The 16598-nt window shown below is 49.1% G+C and overlaps 1 protein-coding gene across 2 annotated transcripts in view; it reads left to right on the top strand.

The window, feature by feature from the left end:
• mboat1 (membrane bound O-acyltransferase domain containing 1) overlaps positions 1 to 16598 on the top strand; it is a 214592-nt gene that overhangs the window by 132959 nt on the left and 65035 nt on the right. Inside the window, exon 8 of one of the 2 annotated variants that reach the window (XM_072509700.1) lies at positions 1028 to 1220. The exons of the other annotated variant lie outside the window; for it this stretch is intronic. Within the exon in view, the coding sequence (XP_072365801.1) occupies positions 1028 to 1220 (193 nt within the window). The remainder of the gene's footprint in view (positions 1 to 1027; positions 1221 to 16598) is intronic. 2 annotated transcript variants of the gene reach the window in all.

Raw genomic sequence — 16598 nt, 5'->3', positions numbered from 1 at the left:
TTAAAATTAAAAAAGCGACCTGCCTGTGTCAGTGAGTTGAAAAAAATCTGTTCCAGCAGCTGCGATAGCTGTTTATTGACAGTACCCAAGGGTTATCATTATATCATTCTTAATAGTTAGCTGCTTTCCACAACTGACCGTTATCCCAGCTGTTGAGTTGTAAATTCATAATTTGATTGACAACTCAGAGGTTCATAAGGATTAGTTGTCTTTGTGGGATTATGTGTGTTTTTATACAGGATTAACTACTTGCAGTCATTTTAACATTTTGAATGGCCTTTCATGAATGGTATTTTTTATAGCAAAGGCTGTAATAGTTATGCTCCTGAGGTCTGCCCATGGTAAATACTGGGTGAGTTGGCAAGGAAGAAGTAAGGGTAAACGGTGGTGGGCTCATGGGTTCACATGAGTTGGGATTAGATTTGCATGGAGGATATAAGGGGCCAGGGGAGGGTGAGTGATGGGGCATGAGTTAGCATAGATGGGATATGGGGAATGTAGGTTGTGCAGAATGAGGGCGAGAGGGCCTAATGTTGAATAAAGCAATTAGGATGAAGTCTCAGAGAACCACGGCGGTCCTTTTATACAGCCTGCCTCGGGACCTTTGTGGCCGATTCCGATCTGCATCCGGGGAGGGGGTGGCGGGCCCGACTCCATCCTGCCCAGGAGCAAAACCGCACCATTTGGGGGGCCTTCTGAGTCAGATTTCCTGAGTTGCTCTACCTTGCCTTGGGAGCGAAAATCCGGTCCATGTTTCACGTCAGTGGTCTTTCATCTGAACTGATTTTTTTCCCTGACATTGTAACGGATTTTTAAAAATCCGTTACTCTATACTGTGAAATAAGAAATGCTTGGCATTGTTTCAAATTGGTTCCTGACAGCTATTTTATAAGCCACTCGAGTACTGCCGGAATTGACATAAAACTGCTTTAATTTTGATTTATTACATTATAATTTGCATTTGTCTGTTAACCTAAAGTCTATCTAAATATCTAAACATTTAGTGGGGTTTGCTTTATTTTTCTAGAGAGCTGTAGCAAACAAAATGCTTATCACCTTTGTATGTCTAGTTTGGTTTACGGTAATTACGAAGAACTTCCCTATCTCATACAATGTGGATGCCAAGTTTACAAACGAAGCCTCATTCTTCAGGAAAGTCTGCTACCTCTTCATCTCAGTCCATGCATCCAGACCCAAGTATTACTTTGCTTGGACTTTAGGTAAAGTAATTTGCTGTGCCTTCTTACTTACACATTCATTCCACATTTTACATTTTATGATTAATTAAGGCTTCATGAGTCTCAAATTAAACCACATAAATCAATGAGACATAGAGGAAGTATTCATACTTAGAATGACCAGAATAATACATGATTTAATAAGTAAAATTAAAATTGTTTTGACTTGTTTGACCCGACTGCACGTCAACATCTTTTGTCTGTTTCCTTCATGGGTGAAGGATCCAATATAAGTTTGGGAAAGATTCAGCCTGAAAGATTTGCACCAACCCTTCCTTGGTGTTCTCACAGATCCCCCACTTTCCTGTCCCCAAAAAGTCCCATGCCTTTCAATGCTTGCAATATTTTTGCCAGGAAGATTTGAAAAGAAAAAATTTGATTTTAGTAAAGGCAACGGAGTCAGTTGAGTAAAAATAAAGTACTGCTTTATCCACAACAGAAACGTGTATACACACACAGGACAAGGTTAGGCTTCACTAGTTCCTTCTCTCTGGAGGCCTGTTCTAGTCAGGCCGACCTCACATTCAATAATCCCTGCCCCATAGTTAACGGGGGAGTTCATACTCCTCGAGCCGCACAGGAACTATCAACCAACCTGTCCTGTGTGCCCCGAGCGCGATACCACCCTCGGGGGAAGACGAGATGATAAATACGATGAAGATGAAGAAGAAAAAAGTCAGGTGGACTGATGATGATGAAGGAACAGAAGAATCTGGTTCTGGCCAGGTGCGGGTGACACAGGGGCTTTGGCCAAGGCACTTAGCACCCCTATGACGGAAATGGAGTAGCCGAATATAGCGGGCCACAGAACTATACTTTCGACCGGAACGCTGAGGCAGAGAACCCACAGGTGGTAGCCAGGCGACGATACTATTTCACAGGATGGAACAGAGGAGACCTCCGAGGTCTGCGTCTCCCTCTCGGAATCTGAGGACCACACATCTGGCATTCCGGTACCCTGAGGAGAAGAAGATGGGTGTAGCAGAACAGGCAGCTGAGGCAATGGAGTTGGCAATAGGGGGCGATCGTACACGAAGAGGCGTCACAGTGGTTGGTCGGACTGCAAGCGGGGAAGGCATGGGGACGGCGGAACAGCAGATGAATGAGCACAAATGTGACCAAAGTGCCTCTTCATTAGTTGGCCATGCACACGGACCTGATATAAGACGGGTCTGGTCTGATGACCCCTGGAAGCCAGTGAGGACCTTTACCAAAGTTGCGAATTGAAATCTCCTGATTTGGTTTGAAACGACTTAGCAGGCGATGCCAGTGGGGCAACGCCCTTGCATTTCTTGCAAGCGGCACACCTTAGCGGTGATGTCGGGGAGCTATAACCCCAAACAAGTGCGAAGACCGTGATCCATTAACAGCTCCATCGGGGCCACTCCATGATTTCATGCGGAGTGGTGCAATACGAGAAGCGAAACCAAGCCAGCTGGTGTTCATCCATCCTGCGGACTGTTTACTCAGGCCCGTTTTACATTTGGACAGCCCGTTTGATGCGGGGTGATATGGCACGTTCGGACATGTCAGATATCGTTTGACTTCATGAAGGTGGCAAACTCCTCGCTAGTGAACGTGCATGACTAGGACCTCCGGCAACCCGTGCATGGAAAAAGAGGCATTTAGCCGGTCGATGGTGGTGAAAGACGACATTTTGTGTACCTCCAGCCATTTTGAGTGCGCAACAACGATCACCAGGAACATAAAACCCATAAAAGGCCGGGCGAAATCAGCATGACCTCTGGCTCAGAAGCACCCTGGACACTCCCATGGGTGCAGGGGCGCTGCCACTGGGAGTTTCTGGTGGGCCAGCAGACAGGCCAATGTTAAGCAAGCAACTCTATGTCCGTATCTATGCCGGGCCACCAGACATAGCTTCGAGCCAACATTTTCATCTTGGTAACTCCCGGATGCGCAGCATGATGGTCCTTCAGGATCAGTGACTGACCTTTCTCGGGAATGACAACCCTGGTACAACAGAAGTGTTGCCTTTTCTTCTTTTACTCTTTTACTCTGTCCTTTCTGTGGCTCTGTTCCAATTATGGGAATCAGTGAGTTTGCCCTTCTTTCTATGTTATCTGTATTCTAATGCTCAGAGTCGCCAGGTATCAAATGATACCACCACAAGGTACAACCGGCTATTGATCAAAGAGCCAAACACCAGTTAGTTAGTTCAAGGTCAAGGGTACTTTATTTACACACAATTAGTCATGCAACATAAACACTACTAGTTACCTACACCTATCGACTAAGACAACCTGTACTTAACTTGGGGCACCCGGCTTAGGTCAGAGAACAGTGACCGCTGTTCGACTCTGGATCTATCGAGTCCGAAGGAATAACTGCTGCTCAGCTAGGCTCATCCGTCTGGTAGCGAGTGTTGAACTTGGGCTTGCTTCTGGTGTTGCTGCAATTGGAGATGGCCGTGACTGGGGTACCAGGTCCAAGAGAGGACGAACATGTGGTAAACTCTTCTTCTTATACTTGGGTGTTTTTGCGCTCTTTTGGGCGGTCCTTCAGTTTGGGTTCCACTAATTGGGTGATCCCTGATCACTCTGTTCGATTCCTAACCAATAAGTGGGCGGGGATCTGGATGGCTGGGCGTGTCCCAAGCGGTCACTGACCCCGTTGTTTACGCGTCCCCTGAATAGGGAGTGGCGCCGGAATGTCTGGGACTGTACCGGTCGCTCTAGTACCAGTCCTTTGTTTTGGTGAAGATGGGCTATCAAATGCTAATCGGCCCCATTAAAATGCTAATTGGTCGGAGTTTCGATACCATCTGGACTTTTTGCTTGCAAATATGCATTTCAGGCTCTGAGCCTGTCTGAGTCTTGGCTTGTCCATTTTACCCGCTAGGCTTTGCGAGTTTCTCTGTACCTGGTTGTGAGTGGCCATCCCAGATGGCTACACTCCGTCCTCTTGATCCTCAACGCGAAGTGTGAATGATCACAATACTGGGTCTTCTCTTGCTCTCAGAAATGCCGGTACCCTTAATCAAGGACAGGTTCTACCCTATGGGTCAAAACGTTTACCTAAATTTCCCTAATACAACACTTATCTAAAAATTACTAAGGGGCCATTTAACATTCAGTAAAAAAAGGGGAACCTCTAACTGTCTCTAACTAGACTACACTCATGCTGCTATTTAACAATCAAAGAACTTATCTTACAATACAAAAATCCAATAGCAGCTTCACATCTCTTTGCATCACTAACATTCACATACAGAAAAATAAGCTTTATTAATGAAACAACAACCGCAGAATTTATTAAAGAGAAAGGTTCAGAAAGAGTGGGGTTTGCTGGAGTCCGAGGAAAGGGGCTCTAAATGTGTATACTGGAGGGCGGGAGGCTTGCCTCTATTTCCGCAATCTAATTGTCTGGATGGCACTGCACAATATGGCTATCACTAGTAAGGCTTCCACTGTGTAGGACAGGGAATACCACTGAACGTGATTCGCACACCATGTGGGGGTATCGGTGGCTGGGTCTATGTGTGGTGTAGTGTCCAGGCTGGGGGTGTTGTGTTGAGTAGTCGTGTTCGGGGCCTGTGTGGTGGGGGGGTAGGGGTAGGTAACGCGCGCAACTGTACTGTTCCAGCGACGATCATGACGTAGATCATCAGGGTCGTCTTCATCTTGTTCAGGCTTTCCTTCGTCTTTGAGTATCTTTGTATCTTCCTTGGGGAACAAGCATAATGTCTGTTATTAACTTGTTGCTTAACATGTCGTTTGTCTGTCTGTTTCTCCTTAACATCAATTTCCCATTAGAATCGTCACCATATGTGACTCCCTCATTTTTTAAAATAAAACAACCATTTGCGGAGATAAGACATCCGAAAAAAAAATTCTGTCACAGTGCGAGCGCTCTCGCAGCCTGTGTTTCTTGGGCTGAGTGGGCGGACAATTTCTCTGTCCTCTGCGAACCCATTTGTCCAACCAAGTGATTCTGACATGTAAATAGTATGTGGGGGATAGCAACCGAAGGGTTGCCGGAAAGGGCAAAAGTTGTGGCAAAATGCATTCTTTAAACCACAGGAAAGAAAAAGTACAGCAAAAGAGTTTCGAAAACAATTCTCCGAATGGGGTGGTGCATCCGCGGCAGGGCAAGAATGGGTGGAATCCCTGGGTAGGGCGGTGACCAGTGCCGTTACTCCGCTACCCAAGCTTGGCTGACTAAATGTATAGGGGGTCCTCGGGCAGGGCGGGGATCAGTTCCGTTACTCCACTGCCTGAGTGACCTTCCAAGAGCGGTAAGAATTTGTAAATATATGGGCTCCAACAAACTTGTTTCTTTAACTGCCATGTGGCGTCAGAAAAGTAGTTATGACTGTATCAAGAAAGTGTCCGTGAGGACGACACACAAAATCATACAAGAGAGAACGTACAACATTTAAAAACAAACTTAACATAAAAGCGGGCAGGTTCCATCAGAGTATAGGACACCGTATATCTCAATCGGTTCCTGACTCTCATCATCTGGACACCTCAAGGTTCCATTCCGAAAAGTTTTTCAAAGGGGTTACCATGGTGGGAGTCAGACTCGGAGTTGCCACCATCTCCCGGGTGCCAAACTCGTTCATGGAGTTTGCGTGCTAACGCGGCGTGTGCCGATATGGGGTCCATTTCATTATTCCTTGTCAGACGACAGGAATTATCACGGTGCCAGTGTTTCATGTTCCGTAGGGCAAGGGGGTTGTCGCTATTGTCGGGTGGTAGGTCAGGTTCCGGTGTGGGCAAATAAATTCTTTCAAAGAGGCTGAGCGTATCCTGGTCGGGGTCTCTGCGGCTGTAGTGACTGGGGCCTGGTCTGTGTGTCCATTGTTCGGTGTTCTCAGGGGCTTCAGTTGTGCTGTCGCTGTCGTTGTCGCTAGCAGCCGAATCAAGCGTCATGGTGAAATTTGATTCTGGGGGCGGGGTCAAGGTCGTGTCTGTGGACATGCTGCTTCTGCTGGGGGAGGGGGGATTGGGTTGTCAGTGGGCGGGTCCTCATTGTCTGCCATCGCCAATGAGAGGTGGTGCGGGTGGCTGCACTGCACTGCACTTAAGCTGAGTTACATGGAATCATTCTGATTTTCCGTTCGGATACGTGATTTTATAAACTGAGGGTCTTACTTTGTCCGAGATTGAATAGGGTCCTGCAAATTTAGGGGAGAGGAATGAGCTGGGGTTGTATAATGTGATCATCACTTGCTGTCCGACTGTATACTCTGTCGGGTGTACTGTCTTATCAAAGCAGGCCTTACTCTGCTTTCGTTTAGCGCCTAGTCGAACAGCTGCAGCGAGCTGTGCTGCTTTAATATTCTCTACCATGTGCTGGACTGCTTTCTCATGGGTCAGGGCGGTGACTGCGGAGCTGGCCAAATGAAGTCCAAATAAGTATTCGGTACCCTTCATGGGTCGTCCGGTCATGAGGGTATGGGGGGTATATCCTGTTGAGCTCGAAACTGTGTTCCTAATAAACATCAGTACGAATGGGAGCACTGTGTCCCATGTTGTGTTGTGCTGCTGCACCATTTCTCTAAGAGTGGCCTTTAATGTCCGAGTCATGCGTTCCACAATGCCGCTGGAGTGCGGGTGATAGGCAATGTGGAACTTTTGCTTAATGACAAATATTGTCATCACATTTTTCATACCCCTGCCTGTAAAGTGCGAACCTTGGTCCGACTCAATACTACGGGGGAGTCCCCATCTCGTAAAAATTTGCTTGGTTGAGATCTTCGCCGTGGCCATGGCTGGACTTGTCCTCGAGGGGAAAGCTTCGACCCATTTCGTAAATGTGTCGATTACCACTAACGCATATTTGTATCCATTACTGCAGGGGGGGAGGGGACCAATATAATCCAATTGAAGGTTTGTCCATGGGCCATTTACAGGATGGGTGTGTCGTAGCTGGGCTTTTTTCGCTTACCTATCTGGGTTATTTTGTGCACAAATCAAGCAGTTTTCAACGTAATGAGATACGTTGGTTTTCAAATCAGGCCACCAGCAGAGGGGTCTGAGGTGGGCAAGGGTGGATTCAATCCCTTGGTGTCCATGTCCGTCATGGAACTTACAAATTATCTCATTCCTGTCCTGTCCTGGGTGGAGACTACATAAATGCCATCTTTTAAAACGATTCCCTCATGGATCATCAAAGAATTTCTAAACTTTTAGTAGGGAGCTGGGAAGTTTCCTTTTAAAATTTCCTTTAATGCCTCGTCTTCCTTCTGTGCCTGGGCTAAGTCTTGGATGTTGGTCTGTGAGACCTGAACTGCAAGTACTGGGGCACTCGGGGGGGGGTTGCCAAAAGTGGCCATGTCGTGAGCCTGCCTTCGTTAGGGTGTCAGCTTTCACGTTACCGGGTGGGGAGGAACGGTGGTGACTTCTTACTTTGACGATGCCATATTTCCTGCCTTTCGCTGTCTGAAGGATATGTTTGAGCAGTGGGGCTGAGGGTAGAGGTTTTCCGTCGGCGGAAATAAATCCTCTAGATTCCCACAGGGGTAGGAATTCTGTTAGGCTGTTGCAGACGTACAAACTGTCTGAATATATGTCTGCAGGGGTCGGGAACGAATCTGGGTGCTGGACAATGTAAGTGATGGCTGCTAACTCCGCTGCCTGTGAACCTAAGTGTCCAGGCAACTTTAAAGCTATCTCTTCTAAAGTGCGTCCCTGCGCGTCCTCTACATAAATACCACAGCCTGTTATCCTTTTTCCATCAAGGACTGTGGAGGAGCCATCTACGTAAATTCTCAATGCTTTGTCTGTGAGCTGGGTCGTCTGTTGTCCGATACCTGTCTTTTTTGGTACCGACTTGGGAACAAAGGGGCCCGTGCTGTGCTTGGGGGCTATGATCCCGCACTCGTGGGGTTCCTGGGTAGTGCAAATTATCGGCCAGAAACGTGTGCGTTTTTGTCCGTTTTACAGTAATGTTGCGTCCTTGTAGGAGTAGGGTCCATCGCGCTGCTTGAATTTGGCTTACTGTGCCGTCTTTTAGCCTGCCATTCAATAAAAGCTGTGTCGGGGTGTGCTCGGTCAAAATGGTTACTGGATTGAGTCCGGTTATGTGTGAGAAGTACTGTACCGCCCAGAAAACTGCTAACAGGTGCCTTAAGCAGGCTGAAAATCCCTGTTCCACTGGATCTAAGACTCGTGAGGCATAGGCTATGGGTCCTAAACGATCGTGCCTTTCCTGCAGGAATACAGCCGAAAGAGTTCAGTCGGTGGCCGCTACCTCTATCGCATATGGGGAGTGTGGATCTGGGTCTTGCAAAACAGGGGCTGTGCTCAGGGCACGTTTCAATGCATCCACGGCATCCGTGTGCTGTGGAAGCCATTTCCATGGGTCTTGTTTCTTTAGGAGCTCGGAAAGTGGGGCTGCTTTTGTGGCGCATTCGTCTATGTGGTTTCTACAATATTCAACCAGTCCTAAAAATGACCGGAGTGCTGTAACGTGTTTGGGCAAGGGCAATTTGACAATGGAATCTATGCGTTTGTGTTCTATCTCACGCTTACCATGCATGATGACCGTACCTATATATGTGACTTTTTCCTGGAGGATTTGGGCTTTCCTGGGGTTAATTTTGCATCCAATTGTTGTGAGTAGTTCTAATAATTCTGAAAGAAGCAAAATGTGCTCTTCCTTGGTGTCAGTCTGTAGGAGCAAGTCGTCCACATACTGAACAAGGCATTCAGGATGGGAAAATTTAGATAAGCTGTTTGCCAATTGTCTGTGAAATGGAGGGGAAGTTGTGGAAGCCTTGTGGAAGGCACGTCCACGTGTACTGCTGTCCCTGGAAAGTGAACGAAAATTTATACTGGCATGCTTGGTCCAGTGGTATGGACCAAAAGCCATTGCTGATATCGAAGACTGAAAAACTTTGACTGGATTTCCTGTCTCAACATGGTCTCGGGACTCATGGCAACGGTGGGGGCTGCTAGGGCAGTCACTTTGTTCAACTCTCTGTAGTCAGTGGTCAGTCGCCATGAACCATCAGGTTTTCTTACTGGTCAAATCGGGGCATTGTTCGTCGATGCTACAGTTCGAATGACTCCTTGATTCAATAAACTTTGGATTACCTTGGCTATCTCTCCCTCGGCTTGCTGGGGAAAGCCGTACTGTTTCTGGGGCTTAGGATCGGGACCTGTAATGTTTACTGGGATTTTGCCGCAGTCGTGCTTCTCCTGGGCAAATGCTGCTCTATGTCTTTTCAAGACGTCTCTAACTGATTTGTCTGTGGTAATGGGTTTGTGGATCAAACCAGTACTCTCCTACTGAGCTGATTCTATGGGCATAGTCTCCTACTGTGAGCGCTGCTCTAGCCATTTTCCGTATACATCGGTTGACTGAGTCGAATGAAAGGTTGTGTGCACTCATGAAATCTATGCCTAGGATGTGTTCTGCTACCTGGGGTAAATCTACTAAAACGACCGAGTGTTTTTGAATATTGCCAATCTGTACTTCCACAGGGGCTGTGATGTGTCCCTGCTGGAGGTGACCTGTAAAGCCATTAAGGGTAATGGTGTCCGTAGTGGGCCATATCTCTCTCTGGTACATGGTGGAGGAGTTTAACGTGGTTCGGGACCCTCCTGTGTCCCAAAGGAACTCTACTGGGTGTCCCCGGATTGTGCCTGCAACTACCGGTCTTCCGGACTTATCCCAAAGGGTATCGCAGACACAAGTTGGGGAGCCCGAACACCGTCAATCGGTGCCATTCATGGCCAAATTATTTGCTCGAGCGCTAACACTGTGGATGGGCATTGTTTCTGGGGGGGGGGGAGTTTGTGTGCTGATTCCTTTGCTACTTCGGGGGGGGAATTGCATTCTCGGGCATAATGTCCTTCGTGTCCGCAATTATAACATTCCTGTGTCTTGGGGTGCTGCGCTGTACCTCTGCCTTCATTTACCCATGCGGGGTCTTGGTGTGCCCTTACTGGATTCATTGTGGCATCTACTCTCTTCTGCTCTGTCTTTCTATGTACAGACTGTTCCCAAGCTCTGGACAATCATTTTAGAACCCACACTTCATTGTATGCCGGGTCTGAGGGGTCGTAACTGGCACATACCTTCTGTCCTGCCTCTGTGGCATGGGATACTAGGGTACGGGTCCATTTGGCCGTATCGTCTGCTGATAAACGGGCGCGGGCCAACTCGCCAAATACCGCGGTAAAGTGGATCCAAAAGCGTCCAGCAAACGCTGTTGGATGCTCTCCCTTTTTCTGCCTGCACTGGTCGAGTCCTTCTACCGGATCTCCTCCATTATAGCCTATGGCGTCTAAAATGGCCATTTTCATTTCTTGGAGGCTACCACCTCCTACATTTTGTGGGTCGGGAAGGGCTGAACTAACTGACAGGTCAAGGCACATAACTATGAGTTTTACCTCTTCCTGCTCGTCTAAACTGTACATGAGGGTCTGTTGCTTTACTAGTTCGAAAAAGTGGTGTGGGTCTGATGTGGGGTGGAAAGTCTCAATCTTCTCGCGGGCATCTCTCAACTGGGTGATGGTTAATGGGGTGATATACACAAAATCGGGTTGGTCTTCCGTAGTGACCCTGCGCTGCATGGTGATGGGCTTCATTGGGTTGGGTGCTGCCTGTGCAGTCGGTGGTGCGGGTGCTTTTCTTTTCAGGGCCGGGTGGGCTCTATTTTGATTCTCGGTCTCACGTACGTACCATTGGGCCGTTTCACTGAGTTCTTGCCAATTGGGGCCGTCTTCCTGATCTAGCTGTGGGCCAAAGGTGTCTCTAAACCGATTTTGAACAGATAGCAGGGATTGCAACTTTGCAATTTGTTGCCTGCACTTGGCATGATCCACCGAACTCTGCCTCTGTTCCGTGGTGGAACTGTGGAGTGCTCGCAGGGCTGCCTTCAAATCATTGCACTGTTTCCTCAACTGTTGTACTTGGTTCCCTGTCTCTTCTCTTACCATTACAGCACGTTGTGTGTCCTGGTTGGCCTTATCATACTGAAACTGGAAGCTGCTAAGGTAGGCGAGACAAGATTGATGTGCCCTCTTGACATTATCCATTTCCTTGTCCTTCGCTGCTAACTGCTCCCGGAGCTGCACATTTAATCTCGCATTCACTAATAAGTCCCTCTCTCCTTCTCCTCTAGCTGCTTATGGTGCGTCCTCACGACCCCCTCTGTGCCTCGCAATTGTGCCAGACAGGACACGATTGCCATCGGCTTACGAACCTTACTTAAACTTTTCTTGTGGATCTCGGTCAGGCTATCCCACCAAGTCTGTCCTCTGCTGCCATGACCTGTTCCCTCATTTGCGCAAAATTCCGACCATAGGGGCCATCCTTTTCCCTTTAAGTATCTTCTAAGCTCTCCTTCCCAAATGGGACACTGTTCTGATCTATTGGTCGCTGCGACCTCGGGCTCTTGTGGATGCATAAGGCGTTCCATTGCCTTCATGGCCATACCTACAATTACCTCTGTCTACCGGGATTTGGGACAAGGGGGAATAAAGCGGTGGAGCAAACACGGGTACGGCTCAAGCTATTTTCTTTTTTTAAAAATAAATGTTTTATTAAAGTTTTTCCAATCAGCGTTTTTACATAACAAAAATAGAAATACAGATGGTAATAAAAAGTAACAATAAGCATAGCCCAAAGCTTACAATAAAACTAATTACAAAACAGAATTTTTAAAAAAAAACCGAACAAGGTGGGTTTTGTCTCCATGCCCAACTCACATTATATCAACAGTACCGCCCCCCACCTGAACCCCCCCAGGCTGCTGCTGCTGCTGACACTTACTGCTCCCCTAGAAAGTCAAGGAAAGGTTGCCACCGCCGGGAGAACCCCATCAAGTACCCTCTCAAGGCGAACTTTATCCGCTCCAGGCTGAGGAATCCCACCATGTCGCTAACCCAGGTCTTCACGCTCGGGGGTTTCGAGTCCCTCCACATTAACAAGATCCGTCTCCGGGCTACCAGGGAGGCAAAGGCCAGTACCTCGACTTCTTTCGCTTCCTGCACTCCCGGATCCTGTGCCACCCCAAATATCACTACAGTTGGACTCGCCTTCACCCGAGTGTCCAAAACCCTAGACATCACCCTTGCAAACCCCTGCCAGAATCCTTTAAGCACCGGGCATGCCCAAAACATATGGACGTGATTCGCCGGACTCTCTGCACACCTCGGGCACCTGTCTTCCACCCCAAAAAACCTACTCATTCTTGCCGCCGTTGTATGCGCCCGATGCACCACCTTAAACTGGATTAAGCTGAGCCTGGCACATGATGAGGAGGAGTTCACCCTGCCCAGGGCATCAGCCCACAGGCCCTCATCCAGCTCCTCGCCCAGCTCCTCCTCCCACATATCCTTCAACTCCCCCACTGAGGCTTCCTCTACCTCCTGCAGCTCCTGATATATGTCAGACACCTTCCCCTCCCCAACCCAGATGCCAGACACCACCCAATCCTGGATCCTACGTGGGGGCAGCAGCGGGAATGCCCCCACCTGTTTTCTAAGGAAGTCCCGAACCTGAAGGTACCTGAACGCATTCCCCGGGGTTAGGCCGAACCTCTCCTCCAGCGCCTGCATGCTGGGGAAAGCCCCGTCTATAAACAGGTCCCCCATCCTTCTAATACCTGCCCTATTAGGTACCAGCCTTGGTACCCCCCATCCATCCTACCCGGAACAAATCTGTGGTTATTCCGTATCGGGGTCCACACAGAGGCCCCCTACTCGCCCCTGTGTCTCCTCCACTGCCCCCATATCCTCAGTGCCGCGACACCACCGGATCTGTGGTGTATCGTGCCGGCGAGAACGGCAGCGGAGCCTGACAAATGTCCCCAGACTGGTGCCTCTACACGATGCCGCCTCCAGCCGCACCCACGCCGCCCCCTCCTCCATCATCCATTTCCCAATCATGGCCACATTGGCCGCCCAGTAATAACTGCAGAAGTTCGGCAGAGCCAGTCCCCCCCACCACCACCACCCCGGCTACGCTCCAAGAATACCCTTTTGGCTCGCGGGGTTTAATTCGCCCACACAAATCCCGTAACAATCCAATTCACCCGCTTAAAGAAGGACTTGGGGATGAAAATGGGGAGGCACTGAAATACGAAGAGGAACCTGGGGAGAACCGTCATCTTCACAGTCTGCACCCGTTCCGCCAGGGAAAGCGGGAGCATATCCCACCTTTTAAACTCTCCCTCCATCTGCTCCACTAGCCAGGTTAAGTTGAGCCTGCGCAGGGCATCCCAGTTCCTGGCCACTTGTATCCCCAAGTACCGAAAGCTCCTCTCCACTATCCTGAGCGGGAGCTCCCTCAGTCTCTCCTCCTGGCCCCTACCGTGGACCACGAACAGCTCACTCTTCCCCACTTTCAACTTATACCCCGAGAACCTCCCAAAGTCCCCCAGGATCCGCATGACCTCCCCCATCCCCTCTAATGGCTCTGAAATATACAACAGCAGGTCATCCGCGTAGAGGGGAACCCGGTGTTCCTCCCCTCCGCGCACCAGCCCCCTCCAATCCCTTGAAGTCCTGAGCGCAATGGCCAACGGCTCAATTGCCAGGGCAAACAGCAACGGGGACAGGGGACACCCCTGTCTCGTCCCCCGGTGCAGCCTGAAATATTCCGACCTTAGCCGGTTTATGGACACACTCGCTACAGGGGCCTGGTACAGCAGCTTGACCCACCCTATAAATCCCTCCCCGAATCCAAACCTGCCTAGCGCCTCCCACAGATACTCCCACTCCACCCTGTCAAAGGCCTCCCCCCCCCCCCCCCCCCCCCCCCCCCTCACCCCCGTCCGAGGGCATTATGATGATATTCAGGAGCCTCCTCACGTTCGTGGTCAGCTGCCTGCCGTTAACAAAACTGGTCTGGTCTTCCCCAATCACTCCCGGGACACAGTCCTCTATTCTGGTGGCCAGAATTTTTTGCCAACAGCTTGGCATCTACGTTCAGGAGTGATATCGGCCTGTAGGACCCACACTGAAGCGGATCCATCTCCTTCTTCAGGATGAGCGAGATCAATGCCTGCGACGTTGTCGGAGGGAGGGTCCCTTTCTCCTTTGCCTCATTGAAGGTTCTCAGCAGGAGCGGGCTCAGCAGCTCCGAGAACTTCTTATAAAATTCTACGGGGAAGCCGTCCTGGCCCGGGGCCTTGCCCGTCTGCATGCCCGCCAGCCCCCTGACTCCCTCCTGCAACTAAATCGGGGCCCCCAGTCCCTCCACCCACTCTGCTTCCACCCTTGGGAACCTCAACCTGCCTCATCCCTTCCCCCTCCCCGGGGGGGGGTTCCGACTCGTATAACTTCCCGTAGAACTCCCTGAAGACCTAATTAATCCTCTCTGGGCTCAGCACCATGTTGCCTTCCAGCTCAAGCCATTTTCAAGTTTACGCAACTCCCGAATGTTTCACACAACAAAATCTATCGAGTTTACCTTATATCCCTTTGTTAGTATGCATGCAAATTACACACTTCCGAATTCTGGAGGTTTCATCAAAACTGGTTTCGCTTGTAGTTTCTTTTACTTTGCCAAATTGGATTCTAATTGAAACACTTTTGTGGGTTCTCTCGGAGTGACACGGTCACTTCTGGGTCGAGTCCCGTCAGTTGTCGCCAATAACTTGCCTTATCTTCTTTTACTCTTTTACTCTGTCCTTTCTGTGGCTCTGTTCCAATTATGGGAATCAGTGAGTTTGCCCTTCTTTCTATGTTATCTGTATTCTAATGCTCAGAGTCGCCAGGTATCAAATGATACCACCACAAGGTTCAACTGGATATCGTCAAAGAGCCAAACACCAGTTAATTAGTTCAAGGTCAAGGGTACTTTATTTACACACAATTAGTCATGCAACATAAACACTACTAGTTACCTACACCTATCGACTAAGACAACCTATACTTAACTTCGGGCACCCGGCTTAGGTCAGAGAACAGTGGCTGCTGTTCGATTCTGGATCTATCTAGTCCGAAGGAGTAACTGCTGCTCAGCTAGGCTCATCCGTCTGGTAGCGAGCGTTGAACTTCGACTTGCTTCTGGTGTTGCTGCAATTGGAGATGGCCGTGACTGGGGTACCAGGTCCAAGAGAGGACGAACATGTGGCGAACTCTTCTTATACTTGGGGGTTTTTTGCGCTCTTTTGGGCGGTCCTTCAGTTTGGGTTCCACTAATTGGGTGATCCCTGATCACTCTGTTCGATTCCTAACCAATAAGTGGGCGGGGATCTGGATGGCTGGGCGTGTCCTAAGTGGTCACTGACCCCGTTGTTTACGCGTCCCCTGAACAGGGAGTGGCGCCGGAATGTCTGGGACTGTACCGGTCGCTCTAGTACCAGTCCTTTGTTTTGGTGAAGATGAGCCATCAAATGCTAATTGGCCCCATTAAAATGCTAATTGGTCGGAGTTTCGATACCATCTGGACTTCTTGCTTGCAAATATGCATTTCAGGCTCTGAGCCTGCCTGAGTCTTGGCTTGTCCATTTTACCCGCTAGGCTTTGCGAGTTTCGCTGTACCTAGTTGTGAGTGGCCATCCCAGATGGCTACAGAAGGAAGACACCACCCTCAAAGGTCAGCTCTGCCATCTTTGTTGAAAAAGCCTTCAGCTCCGCTGGGAGTTGTTGACGTGGGCGACCAAATGTCGAACTTTGGATAAAATGGATCATACTGCATCCAGTCGTGGATGCACATAGCCATCGCTGGTCGGCAGTCCATGAAATTAAGGACCGTTATGACTTTGACCGCCTGCTCGGGCAACAGAAGGCGACTCAAAGCATCTGCATGCACAATTGAATTTCCAAGGACAAACCTAATGCACATCAGTGCAAATTGGATATCTGGCAGATTGAAAACAAAATAGGGAAGGGGCGAAAGTGGTCACCAAGATTTAGGGGTGACAAGGAGTTTAGCAATTACAACAAGGTGAGGAGAGAGGGTGCACTTGGCAAATGGGAGGCCTTGGACTTCTTTGAGCGGCTAGGCCTATAAGGTGTGACAAAGGACACTTAATCTATTACTGCCGGCAACTCCAGCCCCCGTTTCACTGACAGATTTCCTGACCTCTGGGTAACCTGTGCAACAACAGGAAAGTTGATATCCGGCTCCTAATTGCACTGTGGTTGACAGATTTAAATACGTTAATGAGCAGCTCGCCTCCCTTAATGAGAAACCCAGCTGCCGAGAAAACACGCACAAGGCATGGACACGATGGACTGGGGACAATCTCCCTGTTTTAAAAAAAATATTCTCGACTATCCTGTCCCTCTTGGAATGGGCTGACAGTGGTGGAAGTTGGTATGTGTTAAGGACAAGCCATGGTATTTGGCTCATGGACCATACAAATAGCATGTTTCATTTCCATATCACCAATTTATGTAGTGGGTAGAATTCTATAGGACATGCAACCCA

The sequence above is a fragment of the Scyliorhinus torazame genome, chromosome 6 (assembly GCF_047496885.1).
Source record: "Scyliorhinus torazame isolate Kashiwa2021f chromosome 6, sScyTor2.1, whole genome shotgun sequence".
Taxonomy (NCBI): Eukaryota; Metazoa; Chordata; class Chondrichthyes; order Carcharhiniformes; family Scyliorhinidae; genus Scyliorhinus; species Scyliorhinus torazame.
The sequence above is the reverse complement of the archived record's forward strand: the minus strand, read 5'-3'. Positions and strand labels throughout refer to the sequence as shown.